The sequence below is a fragment of the Eumetopias jubatus genome, unplaced genomic scaffold, assembly GCF_037043125.1.
Source record: "Eumetopias jubatus isolate StellerSeaLion01/CBP00866 unplaced genomic scaffold, mEumJub1_p1.0 scaffold_12, whole genome shotgun sequence".
Lineage (NCBI taxonomy): Eukaryota > Metazoa > Chordata > Mammalia > Carnivora > Otariidae > Eumetopias > Eumetopias jubatus.
The window spans coordinates 93,489,388-93,514,220 of record NW_028274818.1 but is presented as its reverse complement, the minus strand read 5'-3'; the positions used below and the strand labels follow the sequence as shown (position 1 = coordinate 93,514,220).

Genomic DNA, 24,833 nt, shown 5'->3' with positions numbered 1-24,833 from the left:
GGACCCCCCCACACACACAGTGGCATGGGATGTGGGGGAATGAGCTGTCACCACTAGGGGACACTGCAAGGGAAACCAGTTTGGGCTAGGTAGGTGCCAGCCACTCGCTCTTCCTTTTCCTTCTCCTCGAAGCAACCCTCTGGGATTGCTCCCCCAAATGTACTGGTACTTCCCAGGCAGTTGGTTCCAGGCGGCCCTGCTCGGCAGGGCCTATGTAGGGCTGAGAGGCGGAGTATAGAAAGGGAAAACCCCCTTGGTTTCTGTCTCACTGCAGGGACCCAGCAGGGAAACCCCACAGATCCTAAAAGGAAAGTGGGCCTCGGGGAAGACCAAGAAACCCCCATCTTGTCCCTGAAGATGGAAAACCCAGGGTGGGGCTAAGGGTGGAGCTGTGCTGGAAGGGAGACCTGTGGTTGATGCAGCCCAGCCCTGACAGCCATCCACATAGAGAAACACATAGAGCAGGATTATTCTAGGACCTGACTGAGCCCCATCCTGACCTCACACAACCCCAACCTGGTGAATCCTGACCCTAGACATCAACAGCCCAAGCCTGAGCCCTGACCTGAATCACAGGCTCTGTCGGAACCTTAGCCACAGCCCGAGCTCTGTGCCCAATCTGGACTGAACTCGAAACCTAACCCCAAATTGTCCCAAGCATGGCCTCCAGGTCACTGATAGCTCTCACCCCAAGCACAGACAAAGCTCTAGACCAAGTCGCCTCTAGATCAAGTCCTAAACCTAGTTATAGACTGAGCTCTAATCTTAGATCTTACTCTGGCCAAAGACTGAGCTCTTGGCTCTGAACGGACCCGTTCTCATCCACCCTGACCCTGGCTGTAGGCTGAGCCCTGACCCTGCCCAGACTGGGACCCCACTGCTCCACACAAAGCCCCATCTGAGCTCCACAAGGAGCTCCCTACTTCCTTCGCACTCCCTCCCTCAGCCATCTGGTAAACCAGAAAAGAGCAGGATGACTCAAAACCCGAAGCCCCCAAGGGGATGGGCAATCCCCTTACCTGGCCATCCATCTTCTATAGGACATTGAGTTGGTGATGGCACTAGGATGATAATGACAGAGCAGAGGAGTAGGAGGGTTTGAGTCTCTGGGACCTACCAGTCCCTAGAGCAGTGGCTCACCCAGGAGCGGGGACGTGAGGGGAGGGCTGGTCCTGGAAGCTGAGCAGGGGGTCCGGAGCTTGGATTGACAGAAACCCCAGCTTCCCGTCACCCCCCACTGCACCTCCCGCCCCCTCTGGGAAGGGAAATGACATTTCCCCATTTCAGCAAGGGGTGGTGAGGAGAGAAGACTGAGTGCAAAGCCGAAAGTACAAGCAGGACGGAAAGTGAAACCGGCGCAGCCCCCAGTATAAGACCCCTGCCCGGGAGATGGCTGGCCACACAGGCTGGGCCCCGCTATGGGCCAGATGGCAGGCGACCTTGGCTGGCGTGAGTCTGAGGCCAGGGCTGGGGGCAGAGGGGTGGCAAGCTTGGCTGAGACTGGGCAGGGGATGGGAGGGCTTGATGGGTGTGGATGGGGGCCAGGGGCTGAGTGGGCAACTATTTGGCCAAGACTAAGGATACAGGATACAGTCAACAGGAGAATGGGAATGAGTCTGGCATGAATGGGGGCCAGGGGCAGAGGGATGATGGTTCGGCCAGGGCTGGGCAGAGGACGGGAAGGCTTGACTGGCCTGAAGGGAGAGAAAGGTGGGCAGCCAGTTTGACCAGGACCAGGACCAGGCAGATAAATGAAGAGTTTGGTTGGGGTGAATGAGCAGGGACCAGACAGTTTGGCTGAGAACTGGAGCTAGTAGAGGAAGAACAGCAGGAGGAGTTGGCTGGAGTGTGGGGCTGGGGCCAAGGAGTCAAGAGCCTAACTGGGTCAAGGGTCTATAGCTTGGAAGGAGGTCCAATCTGCAGATGGTGACTCAAAGAGTCAGAGGCTGGAACCAGAGCCACAGGAAGAGGAGCCAGAGTAAGGACCAAGGGCTGGAGGATGGGGACAGAGCCAGGGCCAAGGACCCAGGATTGGGTACAGAGGGTAGGGAGAAGCCACGGGAAGGGTCTGGGGCTCTAGAGCTCAGACAGGAAGCAGAGGGTCAGTAGGAAATGGCTCAGCTCAATTCTGGGTGGGCAATATCCACCAGAGCCTGGGGGCATGCACTTTCCCTCAAAATAGAGCTAAGAGGAACCCCACACCGTCTAAAGTCTCTGGGATGCCAGAGTGGTCCCCAAGCCAGGGAAGCCTGAATGCTGGGGGGGTCACAGGCACTGCCCCCCACCTCTGGAAGTACATTGGTGAATGGAAGTACACAGAAGCTCCCCTTAGTCTTTATTTACAGGACAATTTCAGGAGCAGAGCCCAGGGGTTAGAGATCAAGAACGGCAGGGAGAGGAGGGAGAGCAGGAACAGACTTAGACTTACAGCCTAGTTTTGGTTTGTGTTTCGAGAATTGTGTAACTCCAGCGATTGCTAGATTTCCTCTCCCTGATGGAGAAACCAGCAAACACTGCCCTCTTCCCAGAGCTCCCACCCTAGGGCCTCTCTCTCTTCTGTCCAGGAAACAGGGCAGGAAGTAGTTTCAGAAATCGGTCTGGGGCACCTGCGTGGCTCAGATGGTTAAGCATCTGCCTTTGGCTCAGGTCATGATCCCAGGGTCCTGGGATTGAGCCCCATGTCTGGCTCCTGGCTCGGCGGGGAGCCTGCTTCTCCCTCTCCCTCTGCCTCTCCCCTGCTCATGCTCTCGCTCTCTCTGTATCTCTCCGTCTCAAATGAATAAATTTAAAAAAAAGAAAGAAAGAAAAGAAATCAGTTGGTCTGACTCCCCCATTTTACAGATGGGAACCTGAGGCACAGAGATAAGAGATGACTTGCTCAAGGGAAGAACCTGAATGAGAAACCGAGGTTCTGCCTCCCATTCTGGGCTCTCCTCCTCTTCCTGGCACCCCCTGTTCTTCCAACACTGCAGAGTGATCCACCTTCCTTGGTGGTGGCTGGACCAGCCTGTCCTTCTGACTCCCTGGGATAGAGCCTCCAGCACCGCCTGCCCACCCCTGGGGCTCTAGTTCAGGCCATCAGAGCCGACGGGCTAAGCCCAAGGAATCCTCAGCAGAACACAGTGTGCCCGCTCCGTGGGAGGTGGCTCCCTCCTCTAAGTTCGCTGGGGGAAGCACACAGGCTCTGCATTTGGGCAGATCTGGAATCCAGTGCTGGTTCCCTCACCCTCTAGCTATTTGGCCTTGGGCTAGTCAACTTCACTGAGCCTCATTTTCCTCAACTGCAAAATGCACGGGATAATAGCACCCAGGCTACCACATATGGTTGAGTGGTTTGTTCACTGAAAAAGACACTTGGCCAAGGGAGTTGGTGGGGGTCAAATCCAGCCTGAGATTTGCTTGCAAAGGTAGGTACTCTAAGCAAGGTTGTGTCTGTCTTGGAGAAGGGGTATCTTCTTTTCATTCATACAGAGATGCCATATGGCATCCTCAAAAGCTTCCATCTTGTTAGTGGTTGTGCGGGGTCAGTGAGATGGCACAGGGCTTGCCTATAGCGCAGGCTAGAAAAGGCACGTGAGTTCTTCTCAAGCCTTCCCCTCATCTGGCCCACCAACTCCCCCCCCCCAACTCCAGGGCTCAGCCTTTTGCTGCTCTCCTTGCTCCTGGCTCGAGCTGGTGTCTGGGGATTCCCGAGACCGCCAGGGAGGTCCCCCCTGAGCCTGCAGGAGTTGCGGAGGGAGTTCAAGGTCAGCCTGCAGCTCGCCAGGAAGCTATTCTCCGAGGTTCGGACCCAGGCCCACCGCTTTGTGAGTCACCCTAATGCAACTGGTTTGGGGGATGGGCAAATCCCCACTCCCTCTGGTCCCCACTAACAGACCTTGCCCCACAGGCTGAATCTCACCTGCCAGGAGTGAGCCTGGATCTCCTGCCCCTGGCACATCAGCTCCCCAACATCTCCCTGACCTTCCAGGCCTGGCACAGCCTCTCTGTGAGTTGGGGGCCAGAGGGGTGGGGCAGGAGAGCTAGCAGAAAGGCTGGCCCGGGTGGATGGAGATGAAGTCGGGATTGAATGGAAAATGGATTTGGGGAAGAGTGGAGGAATCGGATCTGGATGAGGCTGAGTATGTCATTGGATATAAAAATTCAGCTGGAGTAAAGGAGTGGTGTGAGAATGAGGCTGCACCTATGGAGGAGGGATGGGGTTGGGATTAGGTGTGGGACTAGGGTTGGAAGGAGGCTGGAGACAGGATGAAACCACAAGCAAGGCAATGGACGGAAAAAGGGTTGGTGAAGAAGGGGATAGAGTGGGGCTGTGGACAGAGAGTGTTAGGATGGTGAGCATGGGGTTGGGTTTGATCCTTAGCCTGTGAGCCTTGCCTGACCCATTCCCTCCCTCCCACAGGACTCAGAACGACTCTGCTTCCTCTCCATGATGCTTCGCCCCTTCCATGCCCTCTTGGGAGGCCTGGGAAGCCAGAGGGGCTGGACCAGCTCAGAGAAGATGCAGCTGTGGACCATGAGGCTGGATCTCCGGGATTTGCAGCAGCATCTCCGCTTCCAGGTAGAGTGTCCACCCACCTCCTCAACTCCCAGAGACCAACACAAAAAATTGAAGCTCATTGGCTCCCTTTTACAAACACCCCCTGCCCACGGGTTGGGTAACTTTGGAGGGAGATGCTCCAGACCCTCTGTGTGTCGGAGGGAGGTGGGGGGACTGGCTCTGTCCCCCGAATCTCTGCCTTCTCTTGGGGTCTTGGTCTGAACAGCTCTGAAGTACCCGGAACAGCTGTTGGCATCAACAGACCCTGCAACAAAGCTGGTTCCCTTCTCCCTCAGCCTCTCACATCACCAGGCCCTCCTGAACATTTCCAAGGGAAACTGGCATTTTTCTCTTAACAAAAGGAAAATAGAAAACGCAAGCGGCATGAGAACTAGCTATACCACCTTTCTGTCCATCTCAGATCCTAAAATGACCCTTAAGAGAAGAACTTCTGGGGTCCCAAATGCCCCGGGCAATCCTGGATGAATGTGCCACCTCCATGAGCAGCATCTTGCTCTGTGACTTCCATTTTCTTGAACCAAAAAATCAGGCAGGGTGCGTGAGGTAATGACATAATGGAAGATCTATAAAGTAGGGGCTATCCAGGGAAATCATGACCTTGTGGTCTCTGATGTCATTCCGTACCACTGGGCACATAAAAGAACGAGGATGTGCTCCGGGTCTCAGCTTGGCCATTGTCTGACCCATGGGCGTCTCCTCGCAGGTGCTGGCTGCAGGACTCAACCTCCCCGAGGAGGAGAATGAGGAGAGGAAGGGGCTGCCCGAACGGGCTCCGGGTGGCCCCTCGCACATGTCAGCACAGCTGTCCTGGCCCCAGCTCCTCTACACCTACCAGTTGCTGCACTCCTTGGAGCTTGTCTTGGCTCGGGCCGTGAGGGACTTACTCTTGCTCTCCCAAGCCGGAAACCCAGCCCCACCCTTGGGGTGCTCAACAGTCAGCTCCCAGCCCTGATGGGATGACTTCTCAGCCCCGTCCCTTCACCTTTCAGGAACTGAGGACTGGGGTCTGGGCAACGAGACAGCCCCCAGCTCATTTGCCTTAAACCAGGCAGGACTCCACCGGCCTCCCACCCCAACCCCGACCCAATAACTTAAGGCCCCTCCGGTCCCTGGCAGATATTTATTTCTTGGATATTTATTTATTGTTTAGGGAAAGGATGGTTTATTTATTGTTTCAGAGCCTGCTAGCTGTCCTCGGGCTAGGCCACCATGCGGGGTGCCCAATAAAGCACTCTCATCCTCCCTCGGCCTCAGCTTCTTTTCAGAGAAGGGGTACCTGACCCCCAAGGGACAAGAGTCTGTAGCCTCTGGCCACCCTGGGCCCCTTTCTGCTCCTAAATTCTGGGGGCTCCTGGGTACCTTCCCCCATTCTGGCTCGCTGGGCCGGTGGTTGCCATAGTAACCAGCAGAGTTGTGAGTTTTTTGAAAGCTCAGGGCCGCTGACGATCTGTTTCTCACCCACCTCCCATTGCAAATGGAGCTTGTAGGCCCTGCTGACCCCTTTCTTCTGGGCTAGCTCCCACCCCTGAGGTTTGTGTGCTGTTCCACAGCTTTCCGGAAGGCCCGGGTGGGGACTGGGAGCAGTCCCGGAGGGAAGGCTGAGGGGAGAACTGTCTCGTCCCCTTGGTCCTCCAGGCGGCCGAGACAGATGAGAGAGGTGGTCAGGACAGGCCGTGAGAAGCGGTCCCAGTGGGCAGGGAGTCTGTCGGCCACATTGCCGAGTCACGCTCCTCAAGTTCATGGTCCTCGCAGGCATCTGGTTCTGTCTGTTCCGAGAATGACACACTGAGAAACTGAGGCCCAGAGGGTGGAAAGGGTGTGTCCAAAGTGGCAGAGGGAGATAGGCTGCGCAGGGTTCGGAAGATCCTTCCGAGCCTCACTTGGGGCCAGGCTCCCGGGGGCTCAGGGCCCTCCCTGCGGCTTTGGCAGGCCCAGCCGAGATTGCAGTTCTTGCATCATGCCGGTGTGTGCAAGGCCAAACCTGCAGACGGAGACAGGTCAGGGGAGCTGGTCTCCAGGCAGGCACAGCCTCCTCCCCAGGCCAGCCCAGCCCAGCCACCTCACCCTGTGCTTACCCACGTCCCAGCGGCCTTCTCCTGGCTGGCAGTGGGGTCCCCTCAGGCTTCGGGGGGCTGGGCTCTGGGGGCTCCTCTGGCTGGAGAAGTCTCTGCTCGGGAGCTGACATCTCTTCCTCGGGTGGCGGGCGGGGAGGCTCCTCCTGCTGCTCAGGGGTGCCGGTCCGTCGGGAAGAGGGCCGGGAGCGGCGCAGTGAGGAGTTGCGAGACAGGAGTACACGGCTCCGGGGGACAGAGACGTCCAGGAGAGACCCAGGGAGCAGGGCCTGCAGGGCAGGGGCACAGAGTACCATGGGGCCGGATTCGAGATTCTGCTCTATCCAGCCCCGGACCGCCGCTGGGGCTCTCACCTCACTCCAGCTGGCGCCAGCGCCCTGACCAGCACTTGCTGCCTTCTCCCCCTGTGACCCACGCTCGGCCTCTGCAGGGTCCTGGTGTGTTGACTGGTTCTCCGGGCCCTGGACGTCCTCCGGGCCTTCGGGAACAATCTCCTCGGCCTGTGCTCTCCGGTCTTCAGTCACCGCAACATCCTCCACATCAAGGGGCCTTCCTGCCTCTCCGTCGGGGTGGTGGTCCCCACACTGCCCCTCACTGCCCCGCCCCTGCTCCTTCATTTGCCATCCCACAGCCTCCTCTTCCAACAGCGTCTGCCCTCCTGGGAGCCCCTCGGCCTCCACCGTGGCCACGGTCCCCTCTGCCTTCGCCACCTGGGAGCCCGAGATAAAGCCTTCCATCCTACAGCTTCCTTCTGCCACCGCAGGCTCCCTGACCTCCACCCACTCTCCCCCAGGCTCACCCTCTCTGGCCTCCAAAGCCTCTGCTTGGTCCCCTCTGCCAGCCACCTCCTCGTCTGCAGAGCCCGCCAGGCCAAACTCCAGCCCACCTCGGTTTTCTCCCTGTATAGCCTCTACCAGCTCCCCGCCTCCCCCAGCCTCCTGCCTCCCTTCGGAGTCCCCAGCTTCCCCAGCCTCTCTTTCGAGCCCTCCCCCAGCTCCAGCAGCCCTGCCAACCAGAGCTACCTTATCCCTCACCATCTCAGAAGCCAAAGAACTGACCCCTGGGTCCTCGCTGTCCTGGAGGCTCAGAGCGGCCTCCTCCAGCCTCCAGTTTCCGCTGGATGTTGTGTCTGCCCCCCAGGGCACTGTGGTGGCCTCCACCTCCTCATCCTCGGTTTCTCTGGCATCTGACTCTCCCAGCGACTGACCTGTCCCTGCGTCTGCCCCGTGCCTTCCACCCAGCTCCTGGCTCTCTGCTCCAGGGCTGTCTCCCTCCTCTGCCCCACACCCTGCGTCCTGGGCTTTCTTCCACTCCCCGCCTGCCTCCGGGACATCCGGGAGCACAGACTCTCGGCCTCCCTCGGCCTCTTTCGGGGCCTGGCCTCCTGCAGCCTCCTCCTCCCCCTCTTCAGCATCTGCTTTTTCTTCCTGGGCATCCCCTCCCTCCACATCCCTTCTCTGGTTCTCCCAGACTTCTGCCCCAGGGGCATCAGGCTTTACATCTCCCACGTTCCTGGGGTATTCCTCCAGGCTCCCTTCCGTCTCCTCTTTGCTCAGAGCTGAAACGCCCCAGAGCTCTTCCTCATCCCCCTGTCCGTCCTCAGGCTGCTCTGTCAGGGTCTGGGGGTCTGCCATCAGCTCAGGTTCTTGGCCTTCAGTGATTTCGTGCTCAAGGCCACCCCACTCCACCCCCTGTGCTTCTCTGCCTGTCTGAGCCTCCCCCTCACTCCTCTCCCCGCTGAACTCCTTCTCAGGACTGCTGGTCTCTAGGGTTGCTTCCAGGTCAGCATCCCCTTCAGCCTCATTTGCCACGTCGTCCTTGGGCAACTCAGCCTCTGAGGCCCAGCAACCCTCTTCCTCCTCTTTGGCCGTCTCTGCCTCCACCACCTCCTCCGGACTGGCGGCAACAGTCCTGATCGCTGAGGCTTGCCTCCCCTCAGCCTCTTTACCTCCCTGATCTGCTTGGATCTCAAAGCCCTCCCCTACCTCCCCCTCTGACCCCTGGCCTTCTGCAGCCTCCCCCACTGCTGTCTGGTCCTTAGTTGCTTCTTCTGTGCCCTTAGTTGCCAGGGCCTGGGTCTCTTTGGGGGAAAAGCTCATCTCAGCCTCTCTATTCTCATCCACTTCCTCCTCCTGGTCTCCCCAGGAGGCCTCCTCGAATGCCCAGGCCCTCCCAGTGCCCTCTGAGATCCTTTCTCCTGAGACTTCCCCATATTCTCTCTTCCTGGCTCCTGAGAGGTCACCCTCCTTCCCAACTGAGGTGGTCCTGGCCTCTACCCTGACTAAAGTTAGTCCAGCCTCCTCCCTGCCTGAGACTGTGCTGTCCTCCCCACTGTCTGAGGCTGTCCCGTCCTCCACTCTGCCTGAGGCTGTCCCGTCCTCCACTCTGCCTGAGGCTGTCCCGTCCTCCACTCTGCCTGAGACTGTCCCATCCTCCACTCTGCCTGAGGCTGTCCCGTCCTCCCCACTGTCTGAGGCTGTCCCGTCCTCCACTCTGCCTGAGGCTGTCCCGTCCTCCACTCTGCCTGAGACTGTCCCGTCCTCCCCACTGTCTGAGGCTGTGCCGTCCTCCACTCTGCCTGAGACTGTCCCATCCTCCACTCTGCCTGAGGCTGTCCCGTCCTCCCCACTGTCTGAGGCTGTCCCGTCCTCCACTCTGCCTGAGGCTGTGCCGTCCTCCACTCTGCCTGAGGCTGTGCCGTCCTCCCCACTGTCTGAGGTTGTCCCGTCCTCCACTCTGCCTGAGGCTGTGCCGTCCTCCACTCTGCCTGAGGCTGTCCCGTCCTCCACTCTGCCTGAGGTTGTCCCGTCCTCCCCACTGTCTGAGGCTGTCCCGTCCTCCACTCTGCTTGAGGTTGTCCCGTCCTCCACTCTGCTTGAGGTTGTCCCGTCCTCCACTCTGCCTGAGGCTGTCCCATCCTCCCCACTGTCTGAGGCTGTCCCATCCTCCACTCTGCCTGAGGCTGTCCCATCCTCCACTCTGCTTGAGGTTGTCCTGTCCTCCCCACTGTCTGAGGCTGTCCCGTCCTCCACTCTGCCTGAGGTTGTCCCGTCCTCCCCACTGTCTGAGGCTGTCCCGTCCTCCACTCTGCTTGAGGTTGTCCCGTCCTCCACTCTGCTTGAGGTTGTCCCGTCCTCCACTCTGCCTGAGGCTGTCCCATCCTCCCCACTGTCTGAGGCTGTCCCATCCTCCACTCTGCCTGAGGCTGTCCCATCCTCCACTCTGCTTGAGGTTGTCCTGTCCTCCCCACTGTCTGAGGCTGTCCCGTCCTCCACTCTGCCTGAGGTTGTCCCGTCCTCCTCCCCGTCTGAGACTGTCCTGGCTTCCTCCCTGCCTGAGGCTGTCCCGTCCTCAGATTCTGTCCCTGACTCCCATGCTTCCCGTGCCCTTGTGCTTGGGCTACCCCTTAGGACCACCATCACCTCTTCTTCCTTCCCGGCCTCTTTGGTTCCAGACCCCTGGATCTCCTCTGCAACTGCCTCCTTGACCGTTTGCTCTAATGACCCCCTGCTGACCCCTGCTACCTTTTGCCCATCAGCACCTACCTCCCCCTCAGGCTCCCGGTGCCAGGTCCACTCTGACTCCGCCTTCCTGGCCACCTCTGGTTTTCTTTCCCTGACCTCTTCCGCCTCCTCCTCCTGTTCCCAGGTTCTCGGTGTCTCCTCTGTGTTCACTTCCTGCTCATTGGGCCCTTGACTCTCCCGGGCTTGACTGCTGTTGTCTCGAACAGCCTCAGACCCTGTCTTGGACTCCTTTCTGGCCTCTAAGTGGGCCCTTGGCTCCTGGCACCTGGCAGCCTTGACTGCCTCCCAGACCCCAATGTCCTGCCTGTCTGCCTGAGACCCATGGGAGCTGCCTTCTTCCCAACCCCAGGTCTGTTCTGTTGCTGAACTTCCGTCCTGGCGTCTTCCAGCCTCCCCAGGCCCTCTCAGCCCTCCAGCCTCCTGGTTTTGGCTGCCTCCAAGGCCCTCCAGGGCCTCCTGGGCTTCCTTCTCTTCAGGCTTCCCTGGCCTTCCTGCAGCCACCTCCCCCAGCTCCTCGGCTGCCCTAGCCTCCTTCCTCTCTGCAGTGGGGACCTCATCTCCCATAAGGTAGGAGACAAAGGAGCTGAGGGAATCCTAGAACAGGAGAGGGGGAGGGGACAAAGGCATTAAGGGGAGGCCCTCTCCCCCAGCCCTCCTTCTTGGGACCCTGACCCAGAGGAACTCGGGCCACAGAAGAGGGGTTCTGGGATCTGGGAGGGGAAAGAGAATTGGATTTGCAGAAGGAAGAAGAAAGGGCTAGATTAGGGGTAGATGGATGTGTCTATGGAGGTATGGGGATTGAAATCCAGAAACGATCAGGCTAGGAGGCTACCTGGTCCTGGGAAAGGGATGTCAAGTCTGAGGAGAGTCTCAAAGGGAGGAGGGAAGGTGAGGCCCCAGGGAGCAGGGTGAAAGTCTCTGGCATCTCTTTGCCCCTCTCACCAGTGCTCCCCGCAAGGCCTGATGCAGCCCAGGGAGATGTAGCCGGAGGAAATCCATCCTGTCTGTCTCTGTCTGTGTGTCCAGAAAGCTGACAAATGACCGTCCCCACCCACCGAGACAAGCCCGTCTTCCCCGGGCCCAAGACACTTCCTCTTCCCCTGTGTCTCCCTGACGCATCCCCTGTTCAGGCCCTGCCCACCCTCTGCAATACACAGAGCAGCTTCCAGCCCTGGCTGGGAAATGGGTGTGCATCACACAGGGGACTCAGGTGCATATTTGGAGCTGAAGGGCAAGTGGGGAGGCCATAAAGAAAAACATGGGAGCAGGAGACCTCAGAATTGGGGATGGGGGGAGGGGGCATGTGGCAACTGCAGCTCAAGTGACTCAGGTCTTGTATTCACACCTCAGCCATTTCCGGCTCCCCCTAAGCCACAGCCACTCTGTGAGAGGAAGCTGGGGTTTGTGGTTCCTGTTTTGCCTAGGGACAAGGAGTAGGAGAGAAGAGGGGCTGGTAAGAGCTTTGGCTTCTCATTTCAGGGTCATTAATGCTTCCTCAAGGGGAAGAAGGGGCTGGATTGGTGGCTCCAGTGCCCATTCCCTCATCAGTAGTCACTCTTGCGAAACAAAACTTGGCTAAGCTTTGTATTGTGGTTATTTGTGTCTACCTCCCACCCTCCTGTGAGTTCCTTGAAGGCACAGGCCATGTATGACATGTTGCTCAGTTTGTCCCACATGGGTAGTAGGACACCATTTTTTACTGGTTGAGTAACCTGGGAAGCAGACCAAAGGAGGCACATTTCAAACAGCAATCTGAGGACGTGGTGGTGAGAAAGAACTGGTAGAGGTGGGCACCAGCTGGTGGAAGCCCATAGAACATATTAGCGGGGGAAGGACTCACTGAAGAAAATTCAGGATGCTGCTTTACCACCTAGAGGAAGGTAAGAGAATAATCACTTCTTATTTTGGACTATGTGAAATGACTTTGATCTACACCTCTTCCCGCAATCCCCTCCCTGATCCCCACTTTCCAAATTTCCAATTAGAGGAACTAGATGAGATCACAGAATGAGAATCTTGGACCTTAGAATCATCTGGTCTAAGCATTCTTGATGCAGGCAGGAATTCTGCCGAAGCCTGCTGAGCCAAGCACACCTGCCTCTGGTGCTCTATTCCCTATTGTTAAAAGGGTCTCTAAGGTCAGCTTTAGGGCTAACCTTGTATCATCACCAGCAACTTTCCTTTTTTTTGTTTTCTTATCTGTAAAACCAGGGGTTGGACTATTTCTGTGCTGTTCTTTGGTTCTGGGATAATTAGGGGAAAGTGATCTCTTTAATGCTTTGGATATTGCCAATAGACAGAAATCCTCTTAAGTGAAAGTTATCTTGATTTTCAGTTCTCAAAGCAATCTAAGGGCAACAGAGAGGAATAAGAATGCCCTGAAGCTGGCTGTCTTTGTTCCCAGCCAGAAACGGGGACTAGCGTAGCCAGGTGGCCATATTTATTTCTGGCAATTGAGGGCCGCGAAAGGAGCTGAAGCCGCTCACTGCCATGACTAGGGCTGGCACGATAGGGCCAACACCTTGAGCGCCGCTAGTTTAACGTCACGGCTCTTCTTGCTGATCCTGCCCGCTCCAGTTTTAAACCAGCGGTTCCAGGGTTCTTCCGGCCTCTTTCTGTCCCCCACCCCGAGGCTGGGAAAGCCTGAAGCCAAGACAGAGAGAGGACCCGGAAGTTGTGGTGACCTCCAAGCACGTGATGAGGGCGCCGCTGGTGCTGTCACGTGACCCGCCAACCTGCGGTACCTCGGGGCCTGACTTGCTGCTGCTCTTAAAGGTACAGACCGCGGAGCCCCCTGCTTTAAAGGGGGCTGGGGCAGAGTCCCACGGGTGGGGCGTGGTGGGGGGTGCGAGGGCGCGAGATGGAGCTCCGGGGTAACGTGGTGGGTCGCCCCGCGCGTGTGCAGCGGAGAAGCCGGAGCTGGGACCTGCAGTGGGGCGTTGATCCTTCTCATCTGTCGCAGACCTTCACCCGCCAGGTCGGAGCCAATTCTGGACGCTCGCTCACTTTGAATCCTTCGCGGGACCTGAACTGGATGCCATGGGAGGCTGTGCGGGCTCGCGGCGGCGCCTTTTGGATTCCGAGGGTGCGTAGTCCCGCCCACCCTCCTGAGAGTGACAGCCCCTGCCCCGCGACCCACCTGATTCGGGGCTCGGGCTCTGGCTCGGCCCCGGGAGGACACCCGTGGGGCCCTCGTGCACCTGCGAGTGGGGTGGGAGTCATGCTCTCTTCTCGCCTTCTCAGGGGAGGAGACCACCCCGGAACCTCTGCCCCCTCTGCTGGACCGTCGGGGCGCCCTTTGGAGGAACATGATGGGTTTCTGGTGAGTGGCCCGAAGAGTTCAGCAGAAGTAAAAAATGGGGTGGGAAGAGTTGGGAAGCAACAGGAGGAAAAAGGGAAGAAAGAGTTGAACTGAGAAAAGGGAGCTGAATTCACAAATATTTACTGAACCAGTTGGTTTGCCCTGAGGCAGTGTGTAAATCTCCAAGACTTCACTCATTTACTTCCCACCTTCAAGTTTGGGCAAGATCCTACCATCAAATTTGTAAATACGTGTTGTTTTTTTTTTTTTTTTTAGAAGAAAACTTTAAATCATTACTCTAGATGGGAAGCCAGTGTTTTTCCTAATGCACGTTTTAATAAACACATCCCCACTTTTTGAAAGGCCACCCATCTACCTCCTGAAATCATTCCAGTATTGAGCCTTGGGAAATCCTTCTAACGCTGATCTGAACATTGAGGGCTTAGGTGGCACACTGGGTTGGCAGTGACTTCCCATGTGACTCTGGAAGAGTTCTGTCGCCTCTCTGAGCCTCTCTGGTTGACTGCAGCAAAATGGGAAGAATGGTGGGACCACTTCGTAGGCTTGTGAAAAGAGCACATGAAATCTCTGGCACGGGGCCCAGTTCCTTTCCTATCACTGAGTGCAGCTCTGGGAAATGAGAGTAAGCAAAAAAGAATCCTTCGTGGGTCATATAGGGCTTTGGTAGGATCTTCTTTTAATCCCCACAGACCCTGTGAGGTAGTGAGAAGGAAAACCTGTGTCCCCATTTACACATTACGTCGCCCAAGGCCACTCAGATAGGAGGCAGCAGGCTTGGAACCTGAACACAGTCCTTTGGGCTTCAAGCCCCGGGAGCTTTCTACTGTTCCGCAGCACTTCAGAGACAGTGGATCAGTGGATGAGAAATGCCCCAGGAACTGAACCATGGTGGGAGCTTGGAGGAGAGAGTCGTTAAGGATGACTTTCTTCTCTTCCTGGGGGAGACGAGATGTGAGCCCAAGTCTGTCGTCCCAAAGCCTGTATTTCTAGTCCTAACATTGAAATGGAGATGGGGTCTGGTGAGAGAGAAGAACAGGGAGCTGATTGAAGGCCATAGGAAGGGGAGATTTGGTGCTACGACTGTGAGTAGATTGTAAGCCTGGAAGGAGGTTAAGATCTGTTCTTATATGTCAGTTATATCTCAATAAAACGGAAGGGGAAAAAAAGTCTATTCTGCTCACTTCAGGCTCCTGGGCCTTTGCAACAACTTCTCTTATGTGGTGATGCTCAGTGCTGCCCATGACATCCTTAGCCACCAGAGGGCATCTGGGAACCAGAGCCATGTAAGTGACCCTCTCTACCTCCATCACCATGTTTAGTCCTTATGGGAAGATGAAGGACTCACCCTAGAGCAGGGACCCCTTTGAAAAACTCATGGTATGGGGTGGCCAAGGGGTGGGCCAAGGGGACTAAAGTTCCCAGTCTCCCAGACCGCAGAGCAGGGAGGGTTTTTAAGAATCAATTGGTGCCACGTGTACAAACTCAGATGTTGGCTGGGTGGGGCCATGGCCTATGACAGCGTTTCTTAACCCCAGTGCTGTTAATTTTAAGCCGGAGAATTCTTTGTTGTGAGGCTTTCCTGTGCACTGTACGGTGCTTAGCAGCACCCCTGTTCTCTACCAGCAGCATACCCCCTGTTCTGTAGTTGAGACAAGAATGTCTCCAGACATTGCCAAATGTTCCCTGGGGGGTATAATCACCTCCAGTTGAGACCCTCTTGTCTGTGATGAGCTGGGGGCAGGGGGAGTACATGCCAAAGGAGCGCAGCCACCACCTTGCAAGTCCAACAGGGAATTTGGTCCAAGGTCAGCTTTTCTGGAAACCATTTTTTTTTTCTTGGCTGAGTAGCTACAAAGACTTTATCAAATTATTTAAAATGTTGGCATTTACATATTCGCGTGTCTACGTAAAACAGTTGGAATCCTCAGGTCAGGGGTTGCGCGGGTGGTCCACACATGAGCCTGGCAGGGAAACAGATGAGACCAGGCTTAGAGCCACAGGGCTTTAAAAATTGGATATCCTCCTAGGGGCCTAAGAGGAGTAGGGGGAAGAAGAAAGGGTCACATCGGGGGTTTGGTTTAACCCCACCCTCCCAGATCTCTAACTGAATCTCCTTTCCCATTCTCAGGGGAGAGAGACCCATTTCCAGACTGTAGCTCTACTGCATATACACCCACTCCCTAAAATCGATGTGGCAACCACACCCAAGCATCCACTGGAAGAGGTCCTTATAAAATATTTATATCAGAGAAAATAAGGCACTTTGGGGAGCATTACAACTCACTCTCCTATCTGTACATTGTTCTAGACAGAAAGTAAAAATTTAGAAGCCCAAATTTTTAAAAATGAAATCTCCTGAATGTGTCACCCAAGTAGAGCCCATTTACGGGGCCATCTTTGGCCTTTGGGTCCTTAGTGTGAGCTTTCTACGGTAACCTCACCCTCCCCATTGTGCACGTAGAGAAACTGAGGTCCCAAGAGGCTAGTGTTGACCCAAGGCCATCCCTCAAGTTAGGGCTGAGCTGGGACTGGAGCCAGGTTGTGTCTCCTCTTGCCTCCCTGGGTGAAAGACTTTCCTCTGTCATCAGGTGGACCCAGACCCACCGCCCACCCCCCACAACAGCTCATCTCGATTTGACTGCAATTCTGTCTCCACGGCTGTGAGTACCCATCTGGTCCCCCCTGACCCCCGCCCCATCCCTCAGCACCCAGCTGCGACCATCGTGATTATAATAATTAAGACTATTTCCCGAGCCTTTTCTGTGTGTAGCCTGCGTTGGCTCATGTCAGTCCTACGAGCTAAGCGCTGTAACCACCCCCCATTTTCCAGATGAGGGATCTGAAGCTCTGGACACAAAGCTAAGGAGCAGCAGAGCTGGGACTTGAGCCCAGATCTGTCTGACTTCAGAGCCTATGTCTGTAGCAGGTCGACCTGGCTGGGGTCGGTCTTCCCTCGACCACTTGGTTGGGAGGCTTGTCCCTGGGACCGTCGGGGGTCTCACTCTGTTCTGTTCCAGGCCGTGCTCCTGGCAGATATCCTCCCCACCCTCGTCATCAAATTGCTGGCTCCTCTTGGTCTGCATCTGCTACCCTACAGGTCTGAGTGGGGGTGGCGGGAGGGAGGTCAGGTGGGGCCTGAAGAGCGGGGAGGCTGCGAGGGCTACGGAAGTGGTGGGAGGGTTGGGGAGTTGCGGGCAGAGGCTGACCTTCCTCTTCCCTCCCAACCCCTTGCCCTCAGCCCCCGGGTTCTCGTCAGTGGGATTTGTGCCGCTGGGAGCTTCATCCTGGTTGCCTTTTCTCATTCAGTGGGGACCAGCCTATGTGGTGAGTGTGAGGTTTTGTGTCAGCTGGGGAACCCAGAGGAACCAAAACAGAGCATTGTGGGGTAGTCTCCCCAACTTCTGAGAGGAAAGGGATTGTTTTTTTGTGAGCCTCAGGAGCCTGCTGGGACTGTCACAAGTAGGAGACGGGAGGTGAGGTCATTTTGGAGGATGGGTGGTGGCTGGGGTCGGGGGTGGGGGGCAGAGATAGGAGGAAATGGATGGAGTGTATGGAGCTCGAGATGAGCAGAGTCACCAAGACGCCGTGACGGGGGCAGCTGAGGCGTCAAGGATGAGTTCTTGCTCCAGAGTTGCTAACTGGATAGATGGAGGTCCCGTTCCCTATGAGAGGGCATGCAGGGCAGCGGGTTGGTTCTCCTTCTGCTCTGAAGCCCCCCTGCCCAGGGGATCTGTTTTCCGCTGCTCTGAGTTGATGCAGAGGAGGCCATGGCCAGACCCCTCAGGGGATCGGGGCTATATAGGGAGGCCAGGTGTGGCCACTGCCATGCTTGTCCTCCCCCCAGGTGTGGTCTTGGCTAGCATCTCGTCAGGTCTGGGGGAGGTCACCTTCCTCTCGCTCACTGCCTTCTACCCCAGGTAAGCAGGCAGAGCCGGGAGCGGGAGAGAGGACGCCCTGGTGCGGGCTTTGGTCCTTCCTCATTTCTTGTGTTCTTCTCAGGGCTGTGATCTCCTGGTGGTCCTCAGGAACTGGGGGAGCCGGGCTGCTGGGAGCATTGTCCTACCTGGGCCTCACCCAGGCTGGCCTCTCCCCGCAGCACACCCTGCTGTCCATGCTGGGTATCCCTGCCCTGCTGCTGGCCAGGTAGGCTGCCGGGGCTGGGAGGATGAGGGATTCAAGGAGAGAACTAGACCATGCTCCCGATCTTCAGATCCCAGCAGCCTCGTAAAGAGGGGATGTGGGTTCTGGACTCGGAGAGGCCTGGTTTGAGTTTTGGAGCTGCTACCTGTTGGCTGTGTACTGTGGGACACCTTGAAATGATGTGTGTGAAGCATCTGGTACAGTGTGGATCCTGAGATGATTGAAGGGGACAGGGGTGGCCTTTCTTTGATTAATTTTGAGGGTATTGGGAAAAAATGTTAACTAGCCAATCAAACCTGTGATTTCACAGATTATTGCTTAGGGCAAGGCCCTTTAGAAAAAGTGAATCGATTTAAAGGAAAATAATAAGCCAACAATTTATATAGGACGAGTGTAGACATACCTGAGTATAGACCTGGTCTCTATAGAAGAGACTGAAAGTTCTAGCCCAGCATTGGATGAACACGTGATAATCATTAGAATAACAATGACAAGGGGCGCCTGGGTGGCTCAGTCAGTTAAGCATCTGCCTTCGGCTCAGGTCATGATCCCAGGGTCCTGAGATCGAGCCCCGCATCGGGCTCCCTGCTCCGCGGGAAGCCTGCTTCTCCCTCTCCCACTCCCCCTGCTTGTGTTCCCTCTCTCACTGTGTGTCTCTCTCTGTCAAATAAATAAATAAAATCTTTAAAAAAGAAGAGTAACAATGACAAGAAAACAGAGCTGACTTGCTTGGTGTGAGCCAGAAATCCAAACAAGAGCCTGTGGGTAGAAACAACAAGGAGACAAATTTCAACTCTAAGGAAGGAAGCACCTTTCCTCAGTTAGAGCTCTCCGGCACAGGATCGGGGGGGCCTGCGAGGAGTACGGAAATGATGGGGGGCTGGGAGGGAGTGGCCTCTCCAGCCCGACAGAGGCTCTTCGGTCTCATCTCCATCCCACCTGTTCCTAGCTATTTCTTTTTGCTCACATCTCCCGAGCCCCAGGACCCTGGAGGGGAGGAAGAGGCAGAGACATCAGCGCGACAGCCCCTGATTGGCAGTGAGGCCGCAGAGTTGAAGCCAGGTAGGAGACCCAGGAGTCCCTCGGAGCCATCCCTCTCTCTCTGGACGGGTGTTAGCCTTTCCTCTCTATGGTGGACACAGTCCGGAGAGGAGGTGGATGGCAGTGCTGGTTATGGTAAGAACCAACGGCATTCATCTATTCAAGAACTACTCACTGGGGCGCCTGGGTGGCTCAGTCAGTTAAGCGTCTGGCTCTTGATTGCGTCTCAGGTCACCATCTCAGGGTTGTGGGATCGAGCCCCGCATTGGGCTCCATGCTAAGTGTGGAGTCTGCTTGAGATTCTCTGTCTCCCTCTCCCTCAGCCCCTCCCCCATCCACGTTCTCCCTCTTTCTCTCTCAAATAAATAAATCTTAAAAAAAGAAAAAAAATGCTCAGTGAATATTTACCATGTGCTGATGATCACTGTGGGTACTGGGTGGCCGAGATGAAGAAAGGGGACAGATTCATAAACAAGTAGCTGAATCGGAAACATGTTATTTTCGAGCCTTGGTAAGTGCTGGCCGGACATAAAGCGGGGATTGCTGCTAGGAACTGGGGGGAATAGAGAAGGGTCCCACCTAGAGGAGGGGTCTCTGAAGGCCTTTTTGAGGAGGGGTCATTGGGCTGAACTTTGAGTGACAGGGAGTCAGGTTGCAGGCCGAGTGGACAGCAAGTGCTAAGAGCCAGCGATGGGAAGGAGCTTGGATGTTCAAGAAGCAGAAGGAAGGGGCCAGTGTGGCTGGGTTGGAGATGTGTAGCTATCAAACTGCATAAGAGTCGTGGAGAGATCCCGCCAGTTAATTCCTTTTTATTTTTAATTGTGATAAAATATACCTAACATGAAGTTTACCAGTTTAACCATTTTTTTAAAGAGGCAGAGGGAGAGAGAAAATCTTTTTTTTTTTTTTAAAGATTCTATTTATTTGACGGAGAGAGACACAGCGAGAGAGGGAACACAAGCAAGGGGAGTGGGAGAGGGAGAGGGAGAAGCAGGCTTCCCGCTGAGCAGGGAGCCCGATGCGGGACCCGATCCCAGGACTCCAGGATCATGACCTGAGCCAAAGGCAGACACTTAACAACTGAGCCACCCAGGCTCCTGGAGAGAGAGAATCTTAAGCGCAGAGCCCGACACAGGGCTCAATCTCACAACCCCGAGAGCATGACATGAGCTGAAGTCAAGAGTCGGACGCTCACCCGACTGAGCCACCCAGACGCCCCTTAACCATTTTTAGTTGTACAATCCCGTGGCATTAAGTGCATTCACACAGAGTGTGAATGTGGTTGGTCCTTGCCCACCAGCACCCCTCTGCTGAGTGGGTGTGCCAACCTCACCTGCCCTTCCCTCCCTGCTCCCCTGCAGACTCCAGCTCAAGCCTCTCCCTTCAGGAAAGGTGGACTGTGTTCAAGGTATGGATGGTGGCTGTGGTGGGCGCCTCCGTGGCCAGTGCCCACCTGCCAGCCTTCCATTTAATGTCTTTGGACTCTTCCAGGGCCTGCTGCGGTACATCGTCCCCTTGGTCCTGGTTTACTTTGCGGAGTATTTCATCAATCAGGGGCTTGTGAGTGAGGGCTGCTGGAGGGGGGAGGAAGAAGTGGTCGAGGCGGGGGCCTCGAAGGTCTCTGACCATCTGCCCTGTCTGCCCTTGGCTGCAGTTTGAGCTTCTGTTCTTCCGGAACACGTCCCTGAGTCACGCTCAGCAGTATCGCTGGTAAGAAGGGAGAGAGGCTGGGTAGCAGGACAGGCAGGGGGCTGGGAGGGCCCCTTGATGCCAGGGCCTGGGGGCAGCCAGGGCCACCCTGCTGAGTGGCCACCCACAGGGGCTTCTTCCATCCTTCCTGCCCCCATCGAAGGTACCAGATGCTCTACCAGGCTGGCGTCTTTGTTTCCCGCTCTTCTCTCCGCTGCTGTCGCATCCGTTTCACGTGGGTCCTGGCCCTGCTGCAGGTACCGAGTCCGGCCCTCCCTCTGTTCCCACCTTGGCTCCCAGCTTCCCAGACCCCAGGCTTCCTTCCCTCGGCAGGAAGTGTTTGTTGCTCGCCGTCAGGTCTGAGCCCAGGGAACAGGAGGCCAGCAGGGCTCCGGCTCTGTGTAAAATGTGTGGCCTCGGGAGCCTGGCAAACCTGGGTGCAAATCCCAGCTTCTGTTCTCTGTAGCTGTGTGACTTAGGGCAGGTCCCTGAACCAGCCTGAGCCGAGACTGCCTCATCTCTGAATCAGGCGTGGCCAATATCTACTTCTCAGGGTCATTGTACCAAATAGAGATGAGAAGAAGTGTTTTAATCCACGACAAGCACTTACTTAATGATTATTTCCACAAGCCTTGTGCAGAGACACAGGCTTTCAAATAATGTTTCCATGGGTTAAAAAAAAAAAAAAGTACTGTTCTTTTATTCTGGATGGTTCCTTACAATAAAATCAGCGATGTTGTAGCCAACAGGTTATTTACCGCAAGGCAGGTGAGCAAATGTAACTTGCCGCGGCACAAGTATTCCAACGTTAAGTGAACAAACACACCATTCTCGCCCGCGGTCTAACCAAAGTAGCTTCACATAACCAGCCTTCATTGTTTCAAGGTCACGAGTCTATAGCCCCTGAAGGTAATTATCAAAATAAACCTTCCAGAGGCGCCTGGGTGGCTCAGTCGTTAAGCGTCTGCCTTCGGCTCAGGTCATGATCTCAGGGTCCTGGGATCGAGGCCCTCGTCAGGCTCCCTGCTTTAAAAAAATAAAATAAAATAAAATAAACCTTTCATTAGTCCAGGAAAGTCCTTTTTAATAAACTGATTCCATTTCTAGGATAACAAGATATAGAGCAAGTATAGGTTGCACTTGAGTGTTAGGACAGCGCCCTGTGAATGTCCTCCAGCTTTCTCCCTTCTTTATCTGAGCAGTGCTGCCAGCCCACGGCCTTGTGCCCCAAAAGCCCTGAATCCTTGTGCCAACAATTCTGAACTCAGGGTTCTTTGTTAGAAGCCACCGAAATGGGGAGCTTGGGATTTTCGCTGTAATTTTAACCAAGGCTGCTCCGTAGAATTAGCAGCTTAAAATCGTTGCAGAAAGAATTCCGTTACAGAAAGCATCGGGCCTCATGCTACAGACAGAAGCCTCGGCAGGGTGTTGTCAGTCACGTTAGCGTCACTGGGATGTGTTTTCTTAAGTGCAGATCTCTCAGCTCACCTCACACTTAACGAATTAGAACCTTCAAGGGCAAGGCCTATGTGGGTCACGAGATGCCCAGGTGATCTGTATGTGCATCAAACATGCGAACCGCCATGGCGGCCTCCACACTGGGGAGGCAACCCTGTGCGCTCAGGCCTGAGACACTGGGGTCCTCTGAAGGACTGGGGCACAGAGGAGGGACCTACTCCCATGGGTGGGGTTAGAGAGTCTTCCTTAAAGACATGAGAATGCCTTAGCCAGAGTTTCTCCACCTCGGCACTGTTGACATTTGGGGTTGGATCATTCTTTGTTGTGGGGCCGTCCCGTGCACCACAGAACTGAGCAGCATCCATGGCCTCTACCCACTCCCTCCCCACTTGCTACAGCCAAGAACATCTGTAGACATTGCTAGGTGGTCACCCTGGGTAGCAAAAATCACACCCAGTTGAGAACTGCTCATCAACACCCGTAGTCTCAGTCTGGTAAAATGGTGGCAGAGGGGTGGTCCTCTCTCTTCAGGGAGCCCTTGGGAGGAGGCATGAGAGCCCAGGAGAGGGGTCCTGATCCAGGCTGACCTGCAAACAGTGGTGACTAGGAGATCCCAAGTGAGGAAAGGGGAATAGCGTTCCAGGAGCGACATGAGCCAAGGCGAGGTTGGGAGAGAGACCTACAACGTCTAGGGTGCTGGGACAGGATAGGGCGAAGGCCTACCCCAGATCCCAGGGTCCGGCAGGCCAGCTGGGTGCTGGGATTTGATCCGGGCCTGACAGCCCTCTCCCAGCATCTCCCAGAACCAGGGCCCACTGGATGGGATCGCAGCCTCTGGTCCCAGGTTCAGCCTTCCCCTCCACCTGCATTCCCAGTGCTTCAACCTGGCCTTCCTGCTGGTGGACGTGTGGTTGAGCTTCCTTCCCAGCATCTACCTCATCTTCCTGATCATTCTGTATGAGGGGCTCCTCGGAGGTGCTGCCTACGTGAACACCTTCCACAACATCGCCCTGGAGGTCAGCACCAGCTGGGCGAGGGCGTGGAGGGCCTCTCTGGGGAAGGCCTGGGCTGGGGCGGCTAGGACTGAAGCCTCACCCCTGCTTCTGCCCTCTGCAGACAAGTGATGAACACCGGGAATTTGCCATGGCAGCCGCCTGTATCTCCGACACTTTGGGAATTTCCCTGTCAGGGCTCCTGGCCCTGCCTCTGCACGACTTCCTTTGTCACCTGTCTTGATGCTCTGGCTTCTTGGGACATGGGACACACTAATCCGGGCCTGCACTGACAGGCAGGCAAGTCAGACTGCAGGCCCGCAGCCTGAGCGAGCTCTGGCCCAGGCTTCCCTGAGCGGCAGGGGTGCAGAGAAGTGCTGAGGTCCTGTTCCCCTTTGAGCAAGCCAGCAGTTTTCGCCCACTCCCAGGCTGGCCTTGGGGAGTTTCTTCATGACGTTACGTCCTCAGAATAAATGCCTATTTTGTCGGTTTTATCAATGGACTCCTGTGCCATTTTTCTGCTTGAAAAAAATGTTCTCTTGTTATACGAGCAATACAAACCCACTTTAGAATATAAGCAGGGGAGTATAAAGAAAGTATTTCAGCAGGTTTCTACCTAGTCTTTAAGGCTTTACTCATTCATTCATTCATGCATTCATTCATTCACTGTATGACGCAATCTACATATATTTTACCCCAACACTTAAGTTTGCAAACGTACAGAGAGGTTCAAAGAATTCCTACAATGAGTGTTCATGTATGCAACCACCTGGGTTCTGTGGTGAACATTTTGCTACAGTTACTTTATCACATATGTAACACTCCATCCAAATGAGTCTCTCTGATTTTCATATTTCAAAGTAGGAGGAGGCTGACTTTAATACACTTCCCTCTTTTTTTAAAAAAGATTTTATTTTATTTTTTAAAAGATTTTGTTTATTTATTTGACAGAGAGAGCACAAGCAGAGGGAGCAGAGAGGGAGAAGCAAACTCCCCACTGAGCAGGGAGCCCGATGCGGGGCTCGATCCCAGGACCCTGGGATCCTGACCAGAGCCGAAGGCAGACGCTTAACGACTAAGCCACCCAGGTGCCCCAAGATTTTATTTTTAAGTAATCTCTACATCCAACATTGGGTTCGAACCTACAACCCCGCAATCAAGAGTCTCATGCTCCACCAACTGAGCCAGCCAGGCACCCCTAATACACTTCCCTCTAAACACTTCAGCATGTGCATTAACTAGAATCTGGTATTTTTGTACAGTCCTTTTTTTTTTGGTACAATTTTTATACAGTAAAATGCACAAGTCATTATACTTAAAGTAACTAATGCTGGTTTAGCAGTGTTTCCCATACTCCCACGTTTGCCATGTCTGTGCATGAAAGTACTTTTATTCACTTAATATTGTCTTTATTATTATTTTTTTTAAAGATTTTTATTTATTTATTTGTCAGAGAGAGAGAGAGAGCACAAGCAGGGGGAGCAGTAGAGGGAGAGGGAGAAGCAGGCTCCTCACTGAGCAAGGAGCCCGATGTGGGACTCCATTCCAGGACCCCGGGATCATGACCTGAGCCGAAGGCAGACGCTTAACGACTGAGCCACCCAGGCGTCCCTCACTTAATATTTTCATTAAATGACTTTTAATATAAATTTTTTAAAGGACACTTAATGCTACTATTGAAATCATGGGTTTGAAATGCTAGTTACAGGGGTGCCTGGGTGGCTCAGATGGTTAGGCGCCTGCCTTCGGCTCAGGTCATGATCCCAGGGTCCTGGGATCGAGCCCCGCATCGGGCTCCCTGCTTGGTGGGGAGCCTGCTTCTCCCTCTGCCACTCCCCCTGCTTGTGTTCCTGCTCTCGCTGTGTCTCTCTCTCTGTCAAATAAATAAATAAAATCTTAAAAAAAAAAGAAATACTAGTTATGTATTTTTTTTTCTACAACCCATAAAAATAAATGCAGACAGTTCCTGACTTACGACGATTTTGACTTACGATCTTCAACATTACAGTGGTGTGAAAGTGATTGCCATTCAGT

At 55.0% G+C, this 24,833-nt stretch overlaps 3 protein-coding genes across 5 annotated transcripts; 2 read left to right on the top strand and 1 right to left on the bottom strand.

Moving 5' to 3' along the window:
* The first annotated feature begins 1,267 nt into the window (after nucleotides 1–1,267).
* Nucleotides 1,268–5,803, top strand: IL27 (interleukin 27). Of its 2 annotated transcripts, none has more exons than XM_028110196.2 (5): nucleotides 1,268–1,449; nucleotides 3,634–3,782; nucleotides 3,890–3,988; nucleotides 4,403–4,561; nucleotides 5,265–5,803. In XM_028110196.2, exons 1-5 carry the CDS (start codon nucleotides 1,419–1,421, stop codon nucleotides 5,511–5,513), a joined length of 687 nt encoding a protein of 228 aa, XP_027965997.2. In that variant the 5' UTR covers nucleotides 1,268–1,418; the 3' UTR covers nucleotides 5,514–5,803. The 2 variants fall into 2 exon arrangements, with proteins under 2 accessions (XP_027965997.2, XP_027965996.2); XM_028110195.2 differs by having other exon boundaries at nucleotides 1,269–1,449; nucleotides 3,634–3,806.
* Nucleotides 5,681–11,171, bottom strand: APOBR (apolipoprotein B receptor). The gene is made up of 4 exons (XM_088029066.1): nucleotides 11,100–11,171; nucleotides 6,987–10,751; nucleotides 6,637–6,902; nucleotides 5,681–6,542 (listed from the first exon to the last, which is right to left on the bottom strand). The coding sequence occupies exons 1-4, from the start codon at nucleotides 11,154–11,156 to the stop codon at nucleotides 6,464–6,466; spliced, it is 4,167 nt and encodes a 1,388-aa protein (XP_087885192.1). The 5' UTR covers nucleotides 11,157–11,171; the 3' UTR covers nucleotides 5,681–6,463.
* On the top strand, nucleotides 10,348–23,293 carry CLN3 (CLN3 lysosomal/endosomal transmembrane protein, battenin). Of its 2 annotated transcripts, XM_028110194.2 has the most exons (17): nucleotides 10,348–12,037; nucleotides 12,735–12,932; nucleotides 13,120–13,242; nucleotides 13,401–13,479; nucleotides 14,666–14,762; nucleotides 16,068–16,139; nucleotides 16,497–16,576; nucleotides 16,718–16,803; nucleotides 17,324–17,396; nucleotides 17,479–17,622; nucleotides 18,569–18,681; nucleotides 20,022–20,068; nucleotides 20,152–20,220; nucleotides 20,315–20,370; nucleotides 20,513–20,606; nucleotides 22,683–22,823; nucleotides 22,924–23,293. In XM_028110194.2, the coding sequence occupies exons 3-17, from the start codon at nucleotides 13,197–13,199 to the stop codon at nucleotides 23,041–23,043; spliced, it is 1,317 nt and encodes a 438-aa protein (XP_027965995.1). In that variant the 5' UTR covers nucleotides 10,348–12,037; nucleotides 12,735–12,932; nucleotides 13,120–13,196; the 3' UTR covers nucleotides 23,044–23,293. The 2 variants fall into 2 exon arrangements, with proteins under 2 accessions (XP_027965995.1, XP_087885196.1); XM_088029070.1 differs by lacking the exon at nucleotides 10,348–12,037 and having other exon boundaries at nucleotides 12,849–12,932; nucleotides 13,135–13,242.
* The last annotated feature ends 1,540 nt before the right edge of the window (nucleotides 23,294–24,833 follow it).

Coding starts and splice junctions, on each gene's coding strand:
- APOBR (XM_088029066.1), bottom strand. CDS start 11,156: ATGGATTTCCTCCGGCTACATCTCCCTGGGCTGCATCAGGCCTTGCGG. Junction 6,903..6,986: donor CTGGCGCCAGCTGGAGTGAG/GTGAGAGCCCCA, acceptor CCTGCCCTGCAG/GCCCTGCTCCCTGGGTCTCT. Junction 6,543..6,636: donor AGAAGGCCGCTGGGACGTGG/GTAAGCACAGGG, acceptor CTCCGTCTGCAG/GTTTGGCCTTGCACACACCG.
- IL27 (XM_028110195.2), top strand. CDS start 1,419: ATGGGCCAGATGGCAGGCGACCTTGGCTGGC. Junction 1,450..3,633: donor GGCAGGCGACCTTGGCTGGC/GTGAGTCTGAGG, acceptor CCCCAACTCCAG/GGCTCAGCCTTTTGCTGCTC. Junction 3,989..4,402: donor AGGCCTGGCACAGCCTCTCT/GTGAGTTGGGGG, acceptor TCCCTCCCACAG/GACTCAGAACGACTCTGCTT.
- CLN3 (XM_028110194.2), top strand. CDS start 13,197: ATGGGAGGCTGTGCGGGCTCGCGGCGGCGCCTTTTGGATTCCGAGG. Junction 13,480..14,665: donor AGGAACATGATGGGTTTCTG/GTGAGTGGCCCG, acceptor TGCTCACTTCAG/GCTCCTGGGCCTTTGCAACA. Junction 20,221..20,314: donor ATTTCATCAATCAGGGGCTT/GTGAGTGAGGGC, acceptor CCTTGGCTGCAG/TTTGAGCTTCTGTTCTTCCG.